At 50.6% G+C, this 19,045-nt stretch overlaps 1 protein-coding gene across 1 annotated transcript in view; it reads right to left on the reverse strand.

Moving 5' to 3' along the window:
- Nucleotides 1-4,641: 4,641 nt before the first annotated feature.
- The window catches only part of LOC134657907 (ATP-dependent RNA helicase DDX24), a 28,820-nt gene continuing 14,416 nt past the window's right edge, over nucleotides 4,642-19,045 (reverse strand). Inside the window, exons 11-14 of the mRNA XM_063513485.1 lie at nucleotides 18,767-18,884; nucleotides 16,818-16,995; nucleotides 5,265-5,430; nucleotides 4,642-4,751 (exon numbers count right to left, since the gene is read on the reverse strand). Of these exons, the coding sequence (XP_063369555.1) occupies nucleotides 4,650-4,751; nucleotides 5,265-5,430; nucleotides 16,818-16,995; nucleotides 18,767-18,884 (564 nt within the window). The 3' untranslated portion in view covers nucleotides 4,642-4,649. The remainder of the gene's footprint in view (nucleotides 4,752-5,264; nucleotides 5,431-16,817; nucleotides 16,996-18,766; nucleotides 18,885-19,045) is intronic.

Raw genomic sequence — 19,045 nt, forward strand, 5'->3', positions numbered from 1 at the left:
TAGCGTTCGAGTGATTATTGTCGAGCTTCAACATAAAATGATCAAGACAAGCACCTTCCCGTGTGGGTAGTATATGGCCAGGTAACAGGCCGTGCATTGCCAACATATTTAGGTAGTTTAATCTGTTAGCCTGTTCAAAAGATTGTTCATTGGTTTTTTCTGCTATATTGATATTAATATCTCCGGTTATGACAATATTTTTAGTTGATTTGATAGTGTCCAGGTGAGAACTTAGAGAGGATATGAAACAGTCAGCTTTACTATTTGATGGAGATCTATATATGCCTAATATTATAGTGTCGTGAGTAGAAATTTCTAGACATGAGGCATGTGTTAGTACAATTTCTCGTGTCTTAAATTTACGGCTATTACTAACGTACGCAACCACCCCGTCATTTTGGTTTAGGTGGTTAGAAGATGAAAAATGTGTGTAGTTTTCTATTGCTGGAACGAGTTTGTCAGGGTGCAATCGGCACTCACTTAGAATAATAATATCGACCTCAAAATTAAAATTATTTAAAACTACTAGGAGAGAGTCCATGTTGCAATAAACACTTCTTATGTTTTGGGAAACTATAGTGAGATCTGAAGGATGGAAACTTGTATATAGTGAGATGTTTTCAGTGTTGCATTTCATAGATTGCGCAATGTTTAGATCGTCTATTAGATTTATAGTTGTAAGTGTGTCATCCATAATTAGAATCAATATATATGTCAGATAGAGTAGCGTACGGGTTTGTATATTTACTTAATTGTGTATAGTTTTTATTACCTATCTTATTTGCGCCATAAATTGGTGGGCTGCATAGATCCATAAGGCAGTCATTATAGTTGATTTTGGATTTGTTACTAAGTAAATAATGCATTTTTCGTTTTACATGTAACGAGTGTGTTTTTAGTAAGGTTCGAGTTTGATTGTAAGTGTAAGAGTGTAAGTAATAAATTAGGTTATTTATTATATTATATTGTGACAAATGTATAGTCGTGTGTTTTATGTGTACGCGTGTAAATAATGTAGTATAAACCAAGTTTCTTAAATCTAGGTTGAACAGGGAGCAGATCATAATCCAGTAATACATAGCTAAAAATCGTGCATTATAGTTACGATAACAGTAAATAAACCTGGCTAGTCACGTTTGCTGAAAAAGTCTTTGTATCTGCGACTCACTTGTTATTAATATTATTGGTGAGGTCTTATTTTTCCTTACAAATACCTTCCCTAGTGTAGTCCAACAGAATTCATAGTCCTTTGAGCGGGATAAGTCACGAGCCAGAAAACGCAGGCGAGCCGCTTTGGCAGTTAGGTGTTCCGAGACGTAGATCGGGGTTTCCAGTGAAGTGTGTCCGAGTTGCTTGGTGCTTAGTTTATTCTGTCTGTTTACTTGATTATATTCTTTGCATTTCCGCAATATGTCGGTCTTGTGTATGGCTGACACCATTTCTACTATAATGGGCATATTTTGCTTATCGTTTTGTCGACTACGGATCCTGTATATGTCCGAAATGTCCGAAGGCGATGTGTTTTGTCCAATAGATTCGGACAATTTGGTGACCATGGCTACCAGGTCCTCTCGGGTCTCCTTGTCCTGTTTAGGGACGTTTTTAATCTCTATATTTTTCTTACGGCTGTCCCGTGTCATGTCCTCAATTTTGTCCTCCAAAAGGTTGATGTAGTCTCTGTCCTGCTGCCGGTCCTTTTCCAATTTCTGCACTTGCTTTTTCAGTTCCTCGTTTTGTGCCGTCAGAAACTCTATAGAATTTTCTATTTTAGAGTTTGATTCTTTTATTTGTTGTAGGGTCGGGTTTATGAGTTTGACCTCATTTTGTAGGCTCCTGATCATTTGCTTCATCTCCTCCTTAAAGCTATCCAATTCGGTCCCTGGACTGACCCTTGGCCTCTTGTTTCCACGCTTTGTGCCGTAGTTCGTCGGAGTTTTTAACTCATGGCCACTCTCACTGTCTGACATTTTTCTGCGTACTAGGGCACTACAAAAGTACAAGAGGTTAAGCTTACGCACGAGTTTAGAGAGTCACTAATCGAGACGTAGCGCTGTTTGTTCCTGTATAATAACAGTGCAAAGTACCAGGGTAACAGGAGTAGATCGGAGCTCACAGCTTAGTCCGGCGTAGCAGATACGGCGTAGCAAGTGCTTCGTAGCAGTTGTAGCACATCTATGACGTAGGATTGTAGCGTAGCACTCGACGCAGCAATCGGCGACGCAGCGACAACGTACCAGGGTAACAGAAGCACACGCGGAGCAGAAGTTTGGCTCAACGCGCGGCGCGGTCACTTGCTGTTACTTATGCACTCCTATTTTACTTGCCGATTTATTTGGGATAAAAATTGTATTTAATTAAAGAAAATAATTAACGCGGACTAATTAGGCACGTCAACGCCTTGCGGCGGTCCGGGGGGAAGAGGAAATAAAATATATCTAAATAATAGCAGATATTACTAGGATAGGATGTTGTTTACTTGCAACCCCTTTTCTAAAAATTTCTAAACTAGAATTGACAAAAACAATAGGAACACACAGGTATAAAGATAAACAAAGGAATGGCCGCGCTGCGCCGCGGCTGTCGCTCTAAAAATAATACTGTAATCGCTCACTTGTTTTCAATTTTAGCTTAAGGACTCAAAGTGCAATATTGTTTGAATTGACAATAAGCGAAGTTACCGGCAAAAAAACTTGTTTGTGCTGGAGGCTTCATAGACCGCCCATGCCAACCACGGTTATTCAATAATAAGTTGAATTTAAGTCTGCGTAAAGTTTACAATCGTTTGAACTGGTTCAAAACCTTATTATGAGGTAACAGCATAGACGGGGTTTTTATTTCGGTTACCGGTAACAGGGGTTAACTCGATCTGATACGGTTACCGAATCAAAGTGTTACCTTATCAGACGGTTACCGTTATGGTAGGGGTTTTTATAACCACTTCTAAAATAACCCTATGAAAAACCCCGGTTAAGGTAACCGGTTCCGGTCCCTGGGCCTCGGGCCCATTTCTCGAACGGTATTAGACTAATATTATTAGTCAATTTCAATTTTCAATTTCAATGTTTATTTGCAACCAAGTAGGTACAGTGGGCGGGCACATGCAACTTAATGCTAGGTAGGCACATAGGTACATAACTACTAGGACCCGGATAGGGCTTAGCAAAATAAGGTTTTAATTTTTCCTAATCTAGATTTCAGTAGCAATAATTATACATTCATTTTTCTACCAGTAGCTACACAATTCATTTGTATTTTTAGATAAAATAAAGATAAAACTGTTGTCAATACAAAATAAAATTTAAAAGGTATACTTAACATGAAATTAATTACAATTTCAATAATAATGGTAAAAAATGGTAAAATATTGTAAAATAATTTAGTAAAACATTTGTAAAAAGCATTTGTAAAATTGTCAAAGTAAATATAAAATAACAATACGGTAGTTGACCGAAGCGTAGCGAAGGTCTACGTTTTGACTCGGGCATTTTGCTTTTGTATGTCCGGATGTTCTCCTCTACAGGTCACAATTCTCAACCGATTCTTGTGAAATTTTGTGACCAGATTCTATGAGTAAATAAAATTTTTTTGTCGATCCCGTTTTTGGAAATTTTCAAAAATAGAGGAGTTGTGATACCTCGCGCTTAAACAAATAGTCGTATCGATATCATAAGAGTATTTTCTTTTTGAGACATATTTACATAGTAAATGGCAAAATATGCAGAAAAATTATATTGCTGGTTTAGGCGGTATTTAGATATTTAGTTTGTACTCGAGAATGAGTAGCCGAATTTCGTCAGCTTAGCTAAGAACTATCATGGCGCATTTTGTAAACAATCGCTTTTTAGGGTTCCGTAGCCAAATGGCAAAAAACGGAACCCTTATAGATTCGTCATGTCTGTCTGTCTGTCTGTCTGTCCGTCTGTCCGTCTGTCCGTCTGTCTGTCCGTCCGTATGTCACAGCCACTTTTCTCCGAAACTATAAGAACTATACTGTTGAAACTTGGTAAGTACTCGTAGATGTATTCTGTGAACCGCATTAAGATTTTCACACAAAAATAGAAAAAAAACAATAAATTTTTGGGGTTCCCCATACTTCGAACTGAAACTATGATGAAACGATGTCTACAGCTCACAGAGCCACTAGTTAGGTAGGTATTAAAATTTGGGTTGGAGGTGAACATAATATTATATCATGGTTATGGCTAGGACTTTGTATAGTACAGTCAACGAATTGTCAAATCGTATGAGTTGTCATGACAACACACTCATAAGATTAGACTAATATCGTTCGAGAAATGGGCCCCTACTTAAGGGTGGTATTCCATCTGTCCACAGATCATATATTATATGATCATATATCATATGTTGCTTATTAAGCAACAGTGATGTCGACAATTGTCGCACCTGTCATCGTGGTCAAATAGGGGCATCACTACATAATAAAAAACAAAGTCGCTTCCCCCTGTCTGTCTGTATGTATGTATGCTTAGATCTTTAAAACTACGCAACGGATTTCGATGCGGTTTTTTTAAATATAGAGTGATTCAAGAGGAAGTTATGTATAATTTGTTTACCCGTGCGACGCCGGGGCGGGTCGCTAGTATTGTATAACTAAAGTGAATAAATGTGTTCGGTGTGGTCAGCAGCGTTTATTTCCTCTTAAAACTTGTCTGCAATTTCAGTAACGAAGCGTTCTTGCTTTTCCTCTGGTCTCGCTTCAACTCGCCCGATTCTAGCGCTTTCTTCATAACCTGTGGAACAAAAATAAATTATTATTCAATATTTTAAAAAATATGTGGCTTTCCATCAGAGAAGGTCCACATGCTTCATGGCCTTATAGTTTAGGGTAATACTATACCGAGATTTAAACAGCAATATTCACCCAAAAAAATAAGTTATATACCTGATTAGATTTCGTCGTCATGTCGTATCGTGGTCATGTCTCTTTAATATTTCGCTATGGCCTTATACTTTGGGGTAAACTTACCGAGATTTAAACAGCAATATTCACCCAAAAAAATAAGTTATATACCTGTAAGGCGTTGTCCTGCGTTCCTGCAAGTGCCGTGGGTTCGTTCAGAGTCGGGTACTTGAACGAGAACCCATTGGGGAACACGGGTCGGGCCAGCATGGTGTTCAGTTGCTTGTTTGATTTTGACCTACTGTGGTTATGTCTCTTTTATATTTCGCTATGGCCTTATACTTTGGGGTAAACTTACCGAGATTTAAACAGTAATATTCACCCAAAAAAATGAGTTATATACCTGTAAGGCGTTGTCCTGCGTTCCTACAAGTGCCGTGGGTTCGTTCAGAGTCGGGTACTTGAAGGAGAACCCCCTGGGGAACACGGGCCGGGCCAGCATGGCGCTCAGCTGCTTCTGTTTCATCTTGACAGCCTTCTCGATGCCCGGGTCTAGGTCCTTCACGGGCCTGGAATGATAGTTTGAATGATTTTTTGAGAGTATCGCGTATAAATACATAAAAACCGCATAAAAATCCGTTCAGTAAGTGTTGGAGTTTATTGCGAACTATACACACAAACAGACAGACGCGGCGTGGGACTTTGTTTTAGAAGGTGTGCCTATAGTGATACTAAAACGTCGTCATCGTCTACGATCATGTCCATCTCCCTGGCAGCCTTCTCCCTCCAGCCCAGGGCCTGTGCGGCGCGGCGTCGCTTCAGTAACAGCGCGTCTAGCTGTATAAGGTGTGCCTACAGTGATACTAACGCGTCGTCATCGTCTACGATCATGTCCATCTCCCTGGCAGCCTTCTCCCTCCAGCCCAGGGCCTGTGCGGCGCGGCGTCGCTTCAGTAACAGCGCGTCTAGCTGTATAAGGTGTGCCTACAGTGATACTAACGCGTCGTCATCGTCTACGATCATGTCCATCTCCCTGGCAGCCTTCTCCCTCCAGCCCAGGGCCTGTGCGGCGCGGCGTCGCTTCAGTAACAGCGCGTCTAGCTGTATAAGGTGTGCCTACAGTGATACTAACGCGTCGTCATCGTCTACGATCATGTCCATCTCCCTGGCAGCCTTCTCCCTCCAGCCCAGGGCCTGTGCGGCGCGGCGTCGCTTCAGTAACAGCGCGTCTAGCTGTATAAGGTGTGCCTACAGTGATACTAACGCGTCGTCATCGTCTACGATCATGTCCATCTCCCTGGCAGCCTTCTCCCTCCAGCCCAGGGCCTGTGCGGCGCGGCGTCGCTTCAGTAACAGCGCGTCTAGCTGTATAAGGTGTGCCTACAGTGATACTAACGCGTCGTCATCGTCTACGATCATGTCCATCTCCCTGGCAGCCTTCTCCCTCCAGCCCAGGGCCTGTGCGGCGCGGCGTCGCTTCAGTAACAGCGCGTCTAGCTGTATAAGGTGTGCCTACAGTGATACTAACGCGTCGTCATCGTCTACGATCATGTCCATCTCCCTGGCAGCCTTCTCCCTCCAGCCCAGGGCCTGTGCGGCGCGGCGTCGCTTCAGTAACAGCGCGTCTAGCTGTATAAGGTGTGCCTACAGTGATACTAACGCGTCGTCATCGTCTACGATCATGTCCATCTCCCTGGCAGCCTTCTCCCTCCAGCCCAGGGCCTGTGCGGCGCGGCGTCGCTTCAGTAACAGCGCGTCTAGCTGTATAAGGTGTGCCTACAGTGATACTAACGCGTCGTCATCGTCTACGATCATGTCCATCTCCCTGGCAGCCTTCTCCCTCCAGCCCAGGGCCTGTGCGGCGCGGCGTCGCTTCAGTAACAGCGCGTCTAGCTGTATAAGGTGTGCCTACAGTGATACTAACGCGTCGTCATCGTCTACGATCATGTCCATCTCCCTGGCAGCCTTCTCCCTCCAGCCCAGGGCCTGTGCGGCGCGGCGTCGCTTCAGTAACAGCGCGTCTAGCTGTATAAGGTGTGCCTACAGTGATACTAACGCGTCGTCATCGTCTACGATCATGTCCATCTCCCTGGCAGCCTTCTCCCTCCAGCCCAGGGCCTGTGCGGCGCGGCGTCGCTTCAGTAACAGCGCGTCTAGCTGTATAAGGTGTGCCTACAGTGATACTAACGCGTCGTCATCGTCTACGATCATGTCCATCTCCCTGGCAGCCTTCTCCCTCCAGCCCAGGGCCTGTGCGGCGCGGCGTCGCTTCAGTAACAGCGCGTCTAGCTGTATAAGGTGTGCCTACAGTGATACTAACGCGTCGTCATCGTCTACGATCATGTCCATCTCCCTGGCAGCCTTCTCCCTCCAGCCCAGGGCCTGTGCGGCGCGGCGTCGCTTCAGTAACAGCGCGTCTAGCTGTATAAGGTGTGCCTACAGTGATACTAACGCGTCGTCATCGTCTACGATCATGTCCATCTCCCTGGCAGCCTTCTCCCTCCAGCCCAGGGCCTGTGCGGCGCGGCGTCGCTTCAGTAACAGCGCGTCTAGCTGTATAAGGTGTGCCTACAGTGATACTAACGCGTCGTCATCGTCTACGATCATGTCCATCTCCCTGGCAGCCTTCTCCCTCCAGCCCAGGGCCTGTGCGGCGCGGCGTCGCTTCAGTAACAGCGCGTCTAGCTGTATAAGGTGTGCCTACAGTGATACTAACGCGTCGTCATCGTCTACGATCATGTCCATCTCCCTGGCAGCCTTCTCCCTCCAGCCCAGGGCCTGTGCGGCGCGGCGTCGCTTCAGTAACAGCGCGTCTAGCTGTATAAGGTGTGCCTACAGTGATACTAACGCGTCGTCATCGTCTACGATCATGTCCATCTCCCTGGCAGCCTTCTCCCTCCAGCCCAGGGCCTGTGCGGCGCGGCGTCGCTTCAGTAACAGCGCGTCTAGCTGTATAAGGTGTGCCTACAGTGATACTAACGCGTCGTCATCGTCTACGATCATGTCCATCTCCCTGGCAGCCTTCTCCCTCCAGCCCAGGGCCTGTGCGGCGCGGCGTCGCTTCAGTAACAGCGCGTCTAGCTGTATAAGGTGTGCCTACAGTGATACTAACGCGTCGTCATCGTCTACGATCATGTCCATCTCCCTGGCAGCCTTCTCCCTCCAGCCCAGGGCCTGTGCGGCGCGGCGTCGCTTCAGTAACAGCGCGTCTAGCTGTATAAGGTGTGCCTACAGTGATACTAACGCGTCGTCATCGTCTACGATCATGTCCATCTCCCTGGCAGCCTTCTCCCTCCAGCCCAGGGCCTGTGCGGCGCGGCGTCGCTTCAGTAACAGCGCGTCTAGCTGTATAAGGTGTGCCTACAGTGATACTAACGCGTCGTCATCGTCTACGATCATGTCCATCTCCCTGGCAGCCTTCTCCCTCCAGCCCAGGGCCTGTGCGGCGCGGCGTCGCTTCAGTAACAGCGCGTCTAGCTGTATAAGGTGTGCCTACAGTGATACTAACGCGTCGTCATCGTCTACGATCATGTCCATCTCCCTGGCAGCCTTCTCCCTCCAGCCCAGGGCCTGTGCGGCGCGGCGTCGCTTCAGTAACAGCGCGTCTAGCTGTATAAGGTGTGCCTACAGTGATACTAACGCGTCGTCATCGTCTACGATCATGTCCATCTCCCTGGCAGCCTTCTCCCTCCAGCCCAGGGCCTGTGCGGCGCGGCGTCGCTTCAGTAACAGCGCGTCTAGCTGTATAAGGTGTGCCTACAGTGATACTAACGCGTCGTCATCGTCTACGATCATGTCCATCTCCCTGGCAGCCTTCTCCCTCCAGCCCAGGGCCTGTGCGGCGCGGCGTCGCTTCAGTAACAGCGCGTCTAGCTGTATAAGGTGTGCCTACAGTGATACTAACGCGTCGTCATCGTCTACGATCATGTCCATCTCCCTGGCAGCCTTCTCCCTCCAGCCCAGGGCCTGTGCGGCGCGGCGTCGCTTCAGTAACAGCGCGTCTAGCTGTATAAGGTGTGCCTACAGTGATACTAACGCGTCGTCATCGTCTACGATCATGTCCATCTCCCTGGCAGCCTTCTCCCTCCAGCCCAGGGCCTGTGCGGCGCGGCGTCGCTTCAGTAACAGCGCGTCTAGCTGTATAAGGTGTGCCTACAGTGATACTAACGCGTCGTCATCGTCTACGATCATGTCCATCTCCCTGGCAGCCTTCTCCCTCCAGCCCAGGGCCTGTGCGGCGCGGCGTCGCTTCAGTAACAGCGCGTCTAGCTGTATAAGGTGTGCCTACAGTGATACTAACGCGTCGTCATCGTCTACGATCATGTCCATCTCCCTGGCAGCCTTCTCCCTCCAGCCCAGGGCCTGTGCGGCGCGGCGTCGCTTCAGTAACAGCGCGTCTAGCTGTATAAGGTGTGCCTACAGTGATACTAACGCGTCGTCATCGTCTACGATCATGTCCATCTCCCTGGCAGCCTTCTCCCTCCAGCCCAGGGCCTGTGCGGCGCGGCGTCGCTTCAGTAACAGCGCGTCTAGCTGTATAAGGTGTGCCTACAGTGATACTAACGCGTCGTCATCGTCTACGATCATGTCCATCTCCCTGGCAGCCTTCTCCCTCCAGCCCAGGGCCTGTGCGGCGCGGCGTCGCTTCAGTAACAGCGCGTCTAGCTGTATAAGGTGTGCCTACAGTGATACTAACGCGTCGTCATCGTCTACGATCATGTCCATCTCCCTGGCAGCCTTCTCCCTCCAGCCCAGGGCCTGTGCGGCGCGGCGTCGCTTCAGTAACAGCGCGTCTAGCTGTATAAGGTGTGCCTACAGTGATACTAACGCGTCGTCATCGTCTACGATCATGTCCATCTCCCTGGCAGCCTTCTCCCTCCAGCCCAGGGCCTGTGCGGCGCGGCGTCGCTTCAGTAACAGCGCGTCTAGCTGTATAAGGTGTGCCTACAGTGATACTAACGCGTCGTCATCGTCTACGATCATGTCCATCTCCCTGGCAGCCTTCTCCCTCCAGCCCAGGGCCTGTGCGGCGCGGCGTCGCTTCAGTAACAGCGCGTCTAGCTGTATAAGGTGTGCCTACAGTGATACTAACGCGTCGTCATCGTCTACGATCATGTCCATCTCCCTGGCAGCCTTCTCCCTCCAGCCCAGGGCCTGTGCGGCGCGGCGTCGCTTCAGTAACAGCGCGTCTAGCTGTATAAGGTGTGCCTACAGTGATACTAACGCGTCGTCATCGTCTACGATCATGTCCATCTCCCTGGCAGCCTTCTCCCTCCAGCCCAGGGCCTGTGCGGCGCGGCGTCGCTTCAGTAACAGCGCGTCTAGCTGTATAAGGTGTGCCTACAGTGATACTAACGCGTCGTCATCGTCTACGATCATGTCCATCTCCCTGGCAGCCTTCTCCCTCCAGCCCAGGGCCTGTGCGGCGCGGCGTCGCTTCAGTAACAGCGCGTCTAGCTGTATAAGGTGTGCCTACAGTGATACTAACGCGTCGTCATCGTCTACGATCATGTCCATCTCCCTGGCAGCCTTCTCCCTCCAGCCCAGGGCCTGTGCGGCGCGGCGTCGCTTCAGTAACAGCGCGTCTAGCTGTATAAGGTGTGCCTACAGTGATACTAACGCGTCGTCATCGTCTACGATCATGTCCATCTCCCTGGCAGCCTTCTCCCTCCAGCCCAGGGCCTGTGCGGCGCGGCGTCGCTTCAGTAACAGCGCGTCTAGCTGTATAAGGTGTGCCTACAGTGATACTAACGCGTCGTCATCGTCTACGATCATGTCCATCTCCCTGGCAGCCTTCTCCCTCCAGCCCAGGGCCTGTGCGGCGCGGCGTCGCTTCAGTAACAGCGCGTCTAGCTGTATAAGGTGTGCCTACAGTGATACTAACGCGTCGTCATCGTCTACGATCATGTCCATCTCCCTGGCAGCCTTCTCCCTCCAGCCCAGGGCCTGTGCGGCGCGGCGTCGCTTCAGTAACAGCGCGTCTAGCTGTATAAGGTGTGCCTACAGTGATACTAACGCGTCGTCATCGTCTACGATCATGTCCATCTCCCTGGCAGCCTTCTCCCTCCAGCCCAGGGCCTGTGCGGCGCGGCGTCGCTTCAGTAACAGCGCGTCTAGCTGTATAAGGTGTGCCTACAGTGATACTAACGCGTCGTCATCGTCTACGATCATGTCCATCTCCCTGGCAGCCTTCTCCCTCCAGCCCAGGGCCTGTGCGGCGCGGCGTCGCTTCAGTAACAGCGCGTCTAGCTGTATAAGGTGTGCCTACAGTGATACTAACGCGTCGTCATCGTCTACGATCATGTCCATCTCCCTGGCAGCCTTCTCCCTCCAGCCCAGGGCCTGTGCGGCGCGGCGTCGCTTCAGTAACAGCGCGTCTAGCTGTATAAGGTGTGCCTACAGTGATACTAACGCGTCGTCATCGTCTACGATCATGTCCATCTCCCTGGCAGCCTTCTCCCTCCAGCCCAGGGCCTGTGCGGCGCGGCGTCGCTTCAGTAACAGCGCGTCTAGCTGTATAAGGTGTGCCTACAGTGATACTAACGCGTCGTCATCGTCTACGATCATGTCCATCTCCCTGGCAGCCTTCTCCCTCCAGCCCAGGGCCTGTGCGGCGCGGCGTCGCTTCAGTAACAGCGCGTCTAGCTGTATAAGGTGTGCCTACAGTGATACTAACGCGTCGTCATCGTCTACGATCATGTCCATCTCCCTGGCAGCCTTCTCCCTCCAGCCCAGGGCCTGTGCGGCGCGGCGTCGCTTCAGTAACAGCGCGTCTAGCTGTATAAGGTGTGCCTACAGTGATACTAACGCGTCGTCATCGTCTACGATCATGTCCATCTCCCTGGCAGCCTTCTCCCTCCAGCCCAGGGCCTGTGCGGCGCGGCGTCGCTTCAGTAACAGCGCGTCTAGCTGTATAAGGTGTGCCTACAGTGATACTAACGCGTCGTCATCGTCTACGATCATGTCCATCTCCCTGGCAGCCTTCTCCCTCCAGCCCAGGGCCTGTGCGGCGCGGCGTCGCTTCAGTAACAGCGCGTCTAGCTGTATAAGGTGTGCCTACAGTGATACTAACGCGTCGTCATCGTCTACGATCATGTCCATCTCCCTGGCAGCCTTCTCCCTCCAGCCCAGGGCCTGTGCGGCGCGGCGTCGCTTCAGTAACAGCGCGTCTAGCTGTATAAGGTGTGCCTACAGTGATACTAACGCGTCGTCATCGTCTACGATCATGTCCATCTCCCTGGCAGCCTTCTCCCTCCAGCCCAGGGCCTGTGCGGCGCGGCGTCGCTTCAGTAACAGCGCGTCTAGCTGTATAAGGTGTGCCTACAGTGATACTAACGCGTCGTCATCGTCTACGATCATGTCCATCTCCCTGGCAGCCTTCTCCCTCCAGCCCAGGGCCTGTGCGGCGCGGCGTCGCTTCAGTAACAGCGCGTCTAGCTGTATAAGGTGTGCCTACAGTGATACTAACGCGTCGTCATCGTCTACGATCATGTCCATCTCCCTGGCAGCCTTCTCCCTCCAGCCCAGGGCCTGTGCGGCGCGGCGTCGCTTCAGTAACAGCGCGTCTAGCTGTATAAGGTGTGCCTACAGTGATACTAACGCGTCGTCATCGTCTACGATCATGTCCATCTCCCTGGCAGCCTTCTCCCTCCAGCCCAGGGCCTGTGCGGCGCGGCGTCGCTTCAGTAACAGCGCGTCTAGCTGTATAAGGTGTGCCTACAGTGATACTAACGCGTCGTCATCGTCTACGATCATGTCCATCTCCCTGGCAGCCTTCTCCCTCCAGCCCAGGGCCTGTGCGGCGCGGCGTCGCTTCAGTAACAGCGCGTCTAGCTGTATAAGGTGTGCCTACAGTGATACTAACGCGTCGTCATCGTCTACGATCATGTCCATCTCCCTGGCAGCCTTCTCCCTCCAGCCCAGGGCCTGTGCGGCGCGGCGTCGCTTCAGTAACAGCGCGTCTAGCTGTATAAGGTGTGCCTACAGTGATACTAACGCGTCGTCATCGTCTACGATCATGTCCATCTCCCTGGCAGCCTTCTCCCTCCAGCCCAGGGCCTGTGCGGCGCGGCGTCGCTTCAGTAACAGCGCGTCTAGCTGTATAAGGTGTGCCTACAGTGATACTAACGCGTCGTCATCGTCTACGATCATGTCCATCTCCCTGGCAGCCTTCTCCCTCCAGCCCAGGGCCTGTGCGGCGCGGCGTCGCTTCAGTAACAGCGCGTCTAGCTGTATAAGGTGTGCCTACAGTGATACTAACGCGTCGTCATCGTCTACGATCATGTCCATCTCCCTGGCAGCCTTCTCCCTCCAGCCCAGGGCCTGTGCGGCGCGGCGTCGCTTCAGTAACAGCGCGTCTAGCTGTATAAGGTGTGCCTACAGTGATACTAACGCGTCGTCATCGTCTACGATCATGTCCATCTCCCTGGCAGCCTTCTCCCTCCAGCCCAGGGCCTGTGCGGCGCGGCGTCGCTTCAGTAACAGCGCGTCTAGCTGTATAAGGTGTGCCTACAGTGATACTAACGCGTCGTCATCGTCTACGATCATGTCCATCTCCCTGGCAGCCTTCTCCCTCCAGCCCAGGGCCTGTGCGGCGCGGCGTCGCTTCAGTAACAGCGCGTCTAGCTGTATAAGGTGTGCCTACAGTGATACTAACGCGTCGTCATCGTCTACGATCATGTCCATCTCCCTGGCAGCCTTCTCCCTCCAGCCCAGGGCCTGTGCGGCGCGGCGTCGCTTCAGTAACAGCGCGTCTAGCTGTATAAGGTGTGCCTACAGTGATACTAACGCGTCGTCATCGTCTACGATCATGTCCATCTCCCTGGCAGCCTTCTCCCTCCAGCCCAGGGCCTGTGCGGCGCGGCGTCGCTTCAGTAACAGCGCGTCTAGCTGTATAAGGTGTGCCTACAGTGATACTAACGCGTCGTCATCGTCTACGATCATGTCCATCTCCCTGGCAGCCTTCTCCCTCCAGCCCAGGGCCTGTGCGGCGCGGCGTCGCTTCAGTAACAGCGCGTCTAGCTGTATAAGGTGTGCCTACAGTGATACTAACGCGTCGTCATCGTCTACGATCATGTCCATCTCCCTGGCAGCCTTCTCCCTCCAGCCCAGGGCCTGTGCGGCGCGGCGTCGCTTCAGTAACAGCGCGTCTAGCTGTATAAGGTGTGCCTACAGTGATACTAACGCGTCGTCATCGTCTACGATCATGTCCATCTCCCTGGCAGCCTTCTCCCTCCAGCCCAGGGCCTGTGCGGCGCGGCGTCGCTTCAGTAACAGCGCGTCTAGCTGTATAAGGTGTGCCTACAGTGATACTAACGCGTCGTCATCGTCTACGATCATGTCCATCTCCCTGGCAGCCTTCTCCCTCCAGCCCAGGGCCTGTGCGGCGCGGCGTCGCTTCAGTAACAGCGCGTCTAGCTGTATAAGGTGTGCCTACAGTGATACTAACGCGTCGTCATCGTCTACGATCATGTCCATCTCCCTGGCAGCCTTCTCCCTCCAGCCCAGGGCCTGTGCGGCGCGGCGTCGCTTCAGTAACAGCGCGTCTAGCTGTATAAGGTGTGCCTACAGTGATACTAACGCGTCGTCATCGTCTACGATCATGTCCATCTCCCTGGCAGCCTTCTCCCTCCAGCCCAGGGCCTGTGCGGCGCGGCGTCGCTTCAGTAACAGCGCGTCTAGCTGTATAAGGTGTGCCTACAGTGATACTAACGCGTCGTCATCGTCTACGATCATGTCCATCTCCCTGGCAGCCTTCTCCCTCCAGCCCAGGGCCTGTGCGGCGCGGCGTCGCTTCAGTAACAGCGCGTCTAGCTGTATAAGGTGTGCCTACAGTGATACTAACGCGTCGTCATCGTCTACGATCATGTCCATCTCCCTGGCAGCCTTCTCCCTCCAGCCCAGGGCCTGTGCGGCGCGGCGTCGCTTCAGTAACAGCGCGTCTAGCTGTATAAGGTGTGCCTACAGTGATACTAACGCGTCGTCATCGTCTACGATCATGTCCATCTCCCTGGCAGCCTTCTCCCTCCAGCCCAGGGCCTGTGCGGCGCGGCGTCGCTTCAGTAACAGCGCGTCTAGCTGTATAAGGTGTGCCTACAGTGATACTAACGCGTCGTCATCGTCTACGATCATGTCCATCTCCCTGGCAGCCTTCTCCCTCCAGCCCAGGGCCTGTGCGGCGCGGCGTCGCTTCAGTAACAGCGCGTCTAGCTGTATAAGGTGTGCCTACAGTGATACTAACGCGTCGTCATCGTCTACGATCATGTCCATCTCCCTGGCAGCCTTCTCCCTCCAGCCCAGGGCCTGTGCGGCGCGGCGTCGCTTCAGTAACAGCGCGTCTAGCTGTATAAGGTGTGCCTACAGTGATACTAACGCGTCGTCATCGTCTACGATCATGTCCATCTCCCTGGCAGCCTTCTCCCTCCAGCCCAGGGCCTGTGCGGCGCGGCGTCGCTTCAGTAACAGCGCGTCTAGCTGTATAAGGTGTGCCTACAGTGATACTAACGCGTCGTCATCGTCTACGATCATGTCCATCTCCCTGGCAGCCTTCTCCCTCCAGCCCAGGGCCTGTGCGGCGCGGCGTCGCTTCAGTAACAGCGCGTCTAGCTGTATAAGGTGTGCCTACAGTGATACTAACGCGTCGTCATCGTCTACGATCATGTCCATCTCCCTGGCAGCCTTCTCCCTCCAGCCCAGGGCCTGTGCGGCGCGGCGTCGCTTCAGTAACAGCGCGTCTAGCTGTATAAGGTGTGCCTACAGTGATACTAACGCGTCGTCATCGTCTACGATCATGTCCATCTCCCTGGCAGCCTTCTCCCTCCAGCCCAGGGCCTGTGCGGCGCGGCGTCGCTTCAGTAACAGCGCGTCTAGCTGTATAAGGTGTGCCTACAGTGATACTAACGCGTCGTCATCGTCTACGATCATGTCCATCTCCCTGGCAGCCTTCTCCCTCCAGCCCAGGGCCTGTGCGGCGCGGCGTCGCTTCAGTAACAGCGCGTCTAGCTGTATAAGGTGTGCCTACAGTGATACTAACGCGTCGTCATCGTCTACGATCATGTCCATCTCCCTGGCAGCCTTCTCCCTCCAGCCCAGGGCCTGTGCGGCGCGGCGTCGCTTCAGTAACAGCGCGTCTAGCTGTATAAGGTGTGCCTACAGTGATACTAACGCGTCGTCATCGTCTACGATCATGTCCATCTCCCTGGCAGCCTTCTCCCTCCAGCCCAGGGCCTGTGCGGCGCGGCGTCGCTTCAGTAACAGCGCGTCTAGCTGTATAAGGTGTGCCTACAGTGATACTAACGCGTCGTCATCGTCTACGATCATGTCCATCTCCCTGGCAGCCTTCTCCCTCCAGCCCAGGGCCTGTGCGGCGCGGCGTCGCTTCAGTAACAGCGCGTCTAGCTGTATAAGGTGTGCCTACAGTGATACTAACGCGTCGTCATCGTCTACGATCATGTCCATCTCCCTGGCAGCCTTCTCCCTCCAGCCCAGGGCCTGTGCGGCGCGGCGTCGCTTCAGTAACAGCGCGTCTAGCTGTATAAGGTGTGCCTACAGTGATACTAACGCGTCGTCATCGTCTACGATCATGTCCATCTCCCTGGCAGCCTTCTCCCTCCAGCCCAGGGCCTGTGCGGCGCGGCGTCGCTTCAGTAACAGCGCGTCTAGCTGTATAAGGTGTGCCTACAGTGATACTAACGCGTCGTCATCGTCTACGATCATGTCCATCTCCCTGGCAGCCTTCTCCCTCCAGCCCAGGGCCTGTGCGGCGCGGCGTCGCTTCAGTAACAGCGCGTCTAGCTGTATAAGGTGTGCCTACAGTGATACTAACGCGTCGTCATCGTCTACGATCATGTCCATCTCCCTGGCAGCCTTCTCCCTCCAGCCCAGGGCCTGTGCGGCGCGGCGTCGCTTCAGTAACAGCGCGTCTAGCTGTATAAGGTGTGCCTACAGTGATACTAACGCGTCGTCATCGTCTACGATCATGTCCATCTCCCTGGCAGCCTTCTCCCTCCAGCCCAGGGCCTGTGCGGCGCGGCGTCGCTTCAGTAACAGCGCGTCAAGCTCGCGCGCCGTGCTCACGAGGGTCTTGAGGGAGTCCAGGCCGAGGGGGGGTACCGGGAACGTTGGCAGCTCGGACTCTGTAAAAAAATTATACCATTTTTAATACTTAAAAATCTCACTTCCTGGCCAAGGCGAGACGTAAAACTTTAGACAAACCACGGGCGGTAAGTAATGTACTATTTAAACATACGGTCAAATAGTTATTTGTACAACAAGAGATCAAAGTTTGATATTTCTTCGAGTGCTTATTTTGAGTCCCGTGCAAGCGAAAGATTCTATACTAGATTCACGAGCGTAGCGAGTGAATCTAATTTAGAATCTTGAGCGTAGTTAGGGACTCAAAAGCGCACGAGATGTAAATAACTTTGATCTCGTGTAGTTCACAAAACTTTTCACCTCAGCAGTGAGAACATATTAGACAACCCGAAAAATGTAATCCTTCTTCATCACTTACCTATTCAGTCATGTTTTCTTAAGATATAATAACAATTAAGTTTAATTACCACAATCAAACACAAAAACAAAATGTAGTAAATTTCAGTAAAATAGGTAATACTTATATGAAAACAACGACCATCAATTGATTGACATTTGAATCGGCAACTTTTTTTTTGTAAAAAAAAAAAAAACATTGTAAGATACGGTCCGAATTGCGGATACTTACTATTTATAAACTATTGTAGAGATTCTTAAAAGTATAATTATTTATTTTACGTGATATACTGTGTATTTTTTGAGTTCATTATTTTAATCGTACAATAAATGACGTAAAATATAGTGTTTTATCAGTTTTTATCAAATCTGAAACTTTATTTTCATTAATTAATTATTAAGAATTCATACTTGTATGTGTTTTGGAACGATGCGTTCTGACGTTTTTCGGGGGTCTATTATAAACCGTCAATATACCGTTGAATGTCGTTTGAACTTTTTTTTGTCTCCTTCTTTTTGCTAACGACGTGAAAGGGACATAGATAATAAAATCCAAGTATTTCGAACTTGTATTAGACCCCGCATGTTGAAATGACATTTGAATTTTAAGGTCACTTGAATGTCATTTTGTCTCACTCAGTGAGCAAAATGCGATTTTGCTCACTGTTTTTAAGTAGCAAAGTACCCTTGTTCGAGCTGCTGAGGTGAAAATTAAATTACAAGAAAGATTCATTAGTATAACCTCTAGACGTCAAACTATTATAAATGCAATATTGATTTGTCGAAACAAAGATTCGAATTAGAATAGAACAGATCTTTTTATAGGTCTCTGGGCGGCTCGAGGATAAATTATTGTAGGTATACTTGGTGACTAAACATATCTTCATTCATACTCACATCGTACATCGTTTACTTTACCTATTTGTAGGAACTTCAACAGTAACTTTGTAATAGCATATATTTATATGGGATTACAAACTTACTTATGCAGTTCTTAGATCTTTAATACGTGAGTGATATTGCAATATTTTTAGGTTGTCTATGGTTTGATAAGCTGAAAACTACTTATGTTTAAAATTAGAAGCTTGTGGGTATGCTAGAAGTGCCTTAGAATTATGATGATCGTAGGTGAGTGAATGAGTGATCCGAATGAGTGTGTCAGTGACAAAACTAAGGAACTTTGACGTACAATAATTCTTAAACTACAAGTTCAGATTTAATGTTTTTGAGAATATATCTAAAACATGTTAAGCCCTATATGTCACTGAAAATTCAGGGTTCTAGCTTCAGCCAGCACAAAATTACAGGACGTCGAAAATGGCCTGAATCGCTTCGAGAAAAGGATGGTACGGCCGTGCCTCTTTGTTTTGCTCGACTTGGCGGGGGCACTGCCGTGCCCCCAGATTGAATACGTACTCTTATTGAGCGTGATACACAACTTGGCGTATCTGTAGGCCTCCTGGGGCTCCATCATGAGAATGGTCAGGCCTTCCTTGTTGGCTCGAGCCGTGCGCCCGCTTCGGTGGACGTAGTTCTGTAGACAGACAGACAAATAAACATTTATATGGGAAACGGTATAGCTACGGCTGAGTTTCCACCAGAGACGTGCGAGGATACGTAGCGAGGGATATCTTTTTTAAGAACTAACAGAACCACTAGTGCTAGTGTCTTTCTATGGAACTGGCTAACTATGGC

Source organism: Cydia amplana, chromosome 21, assembly GCF_948474715.1.
Source record: "Cydia amplana chromosome 21, ilCydAmpl1.1, whole genome shotgun sequence".
In the NCBI taxonomy this organism is placed as follows: domain Eukaryota; kingdom Metazoa; phylum Arthropoda; class Insecta; order Lepidoptera; family Tortricidae; genus Cydia; species Cydia amplana.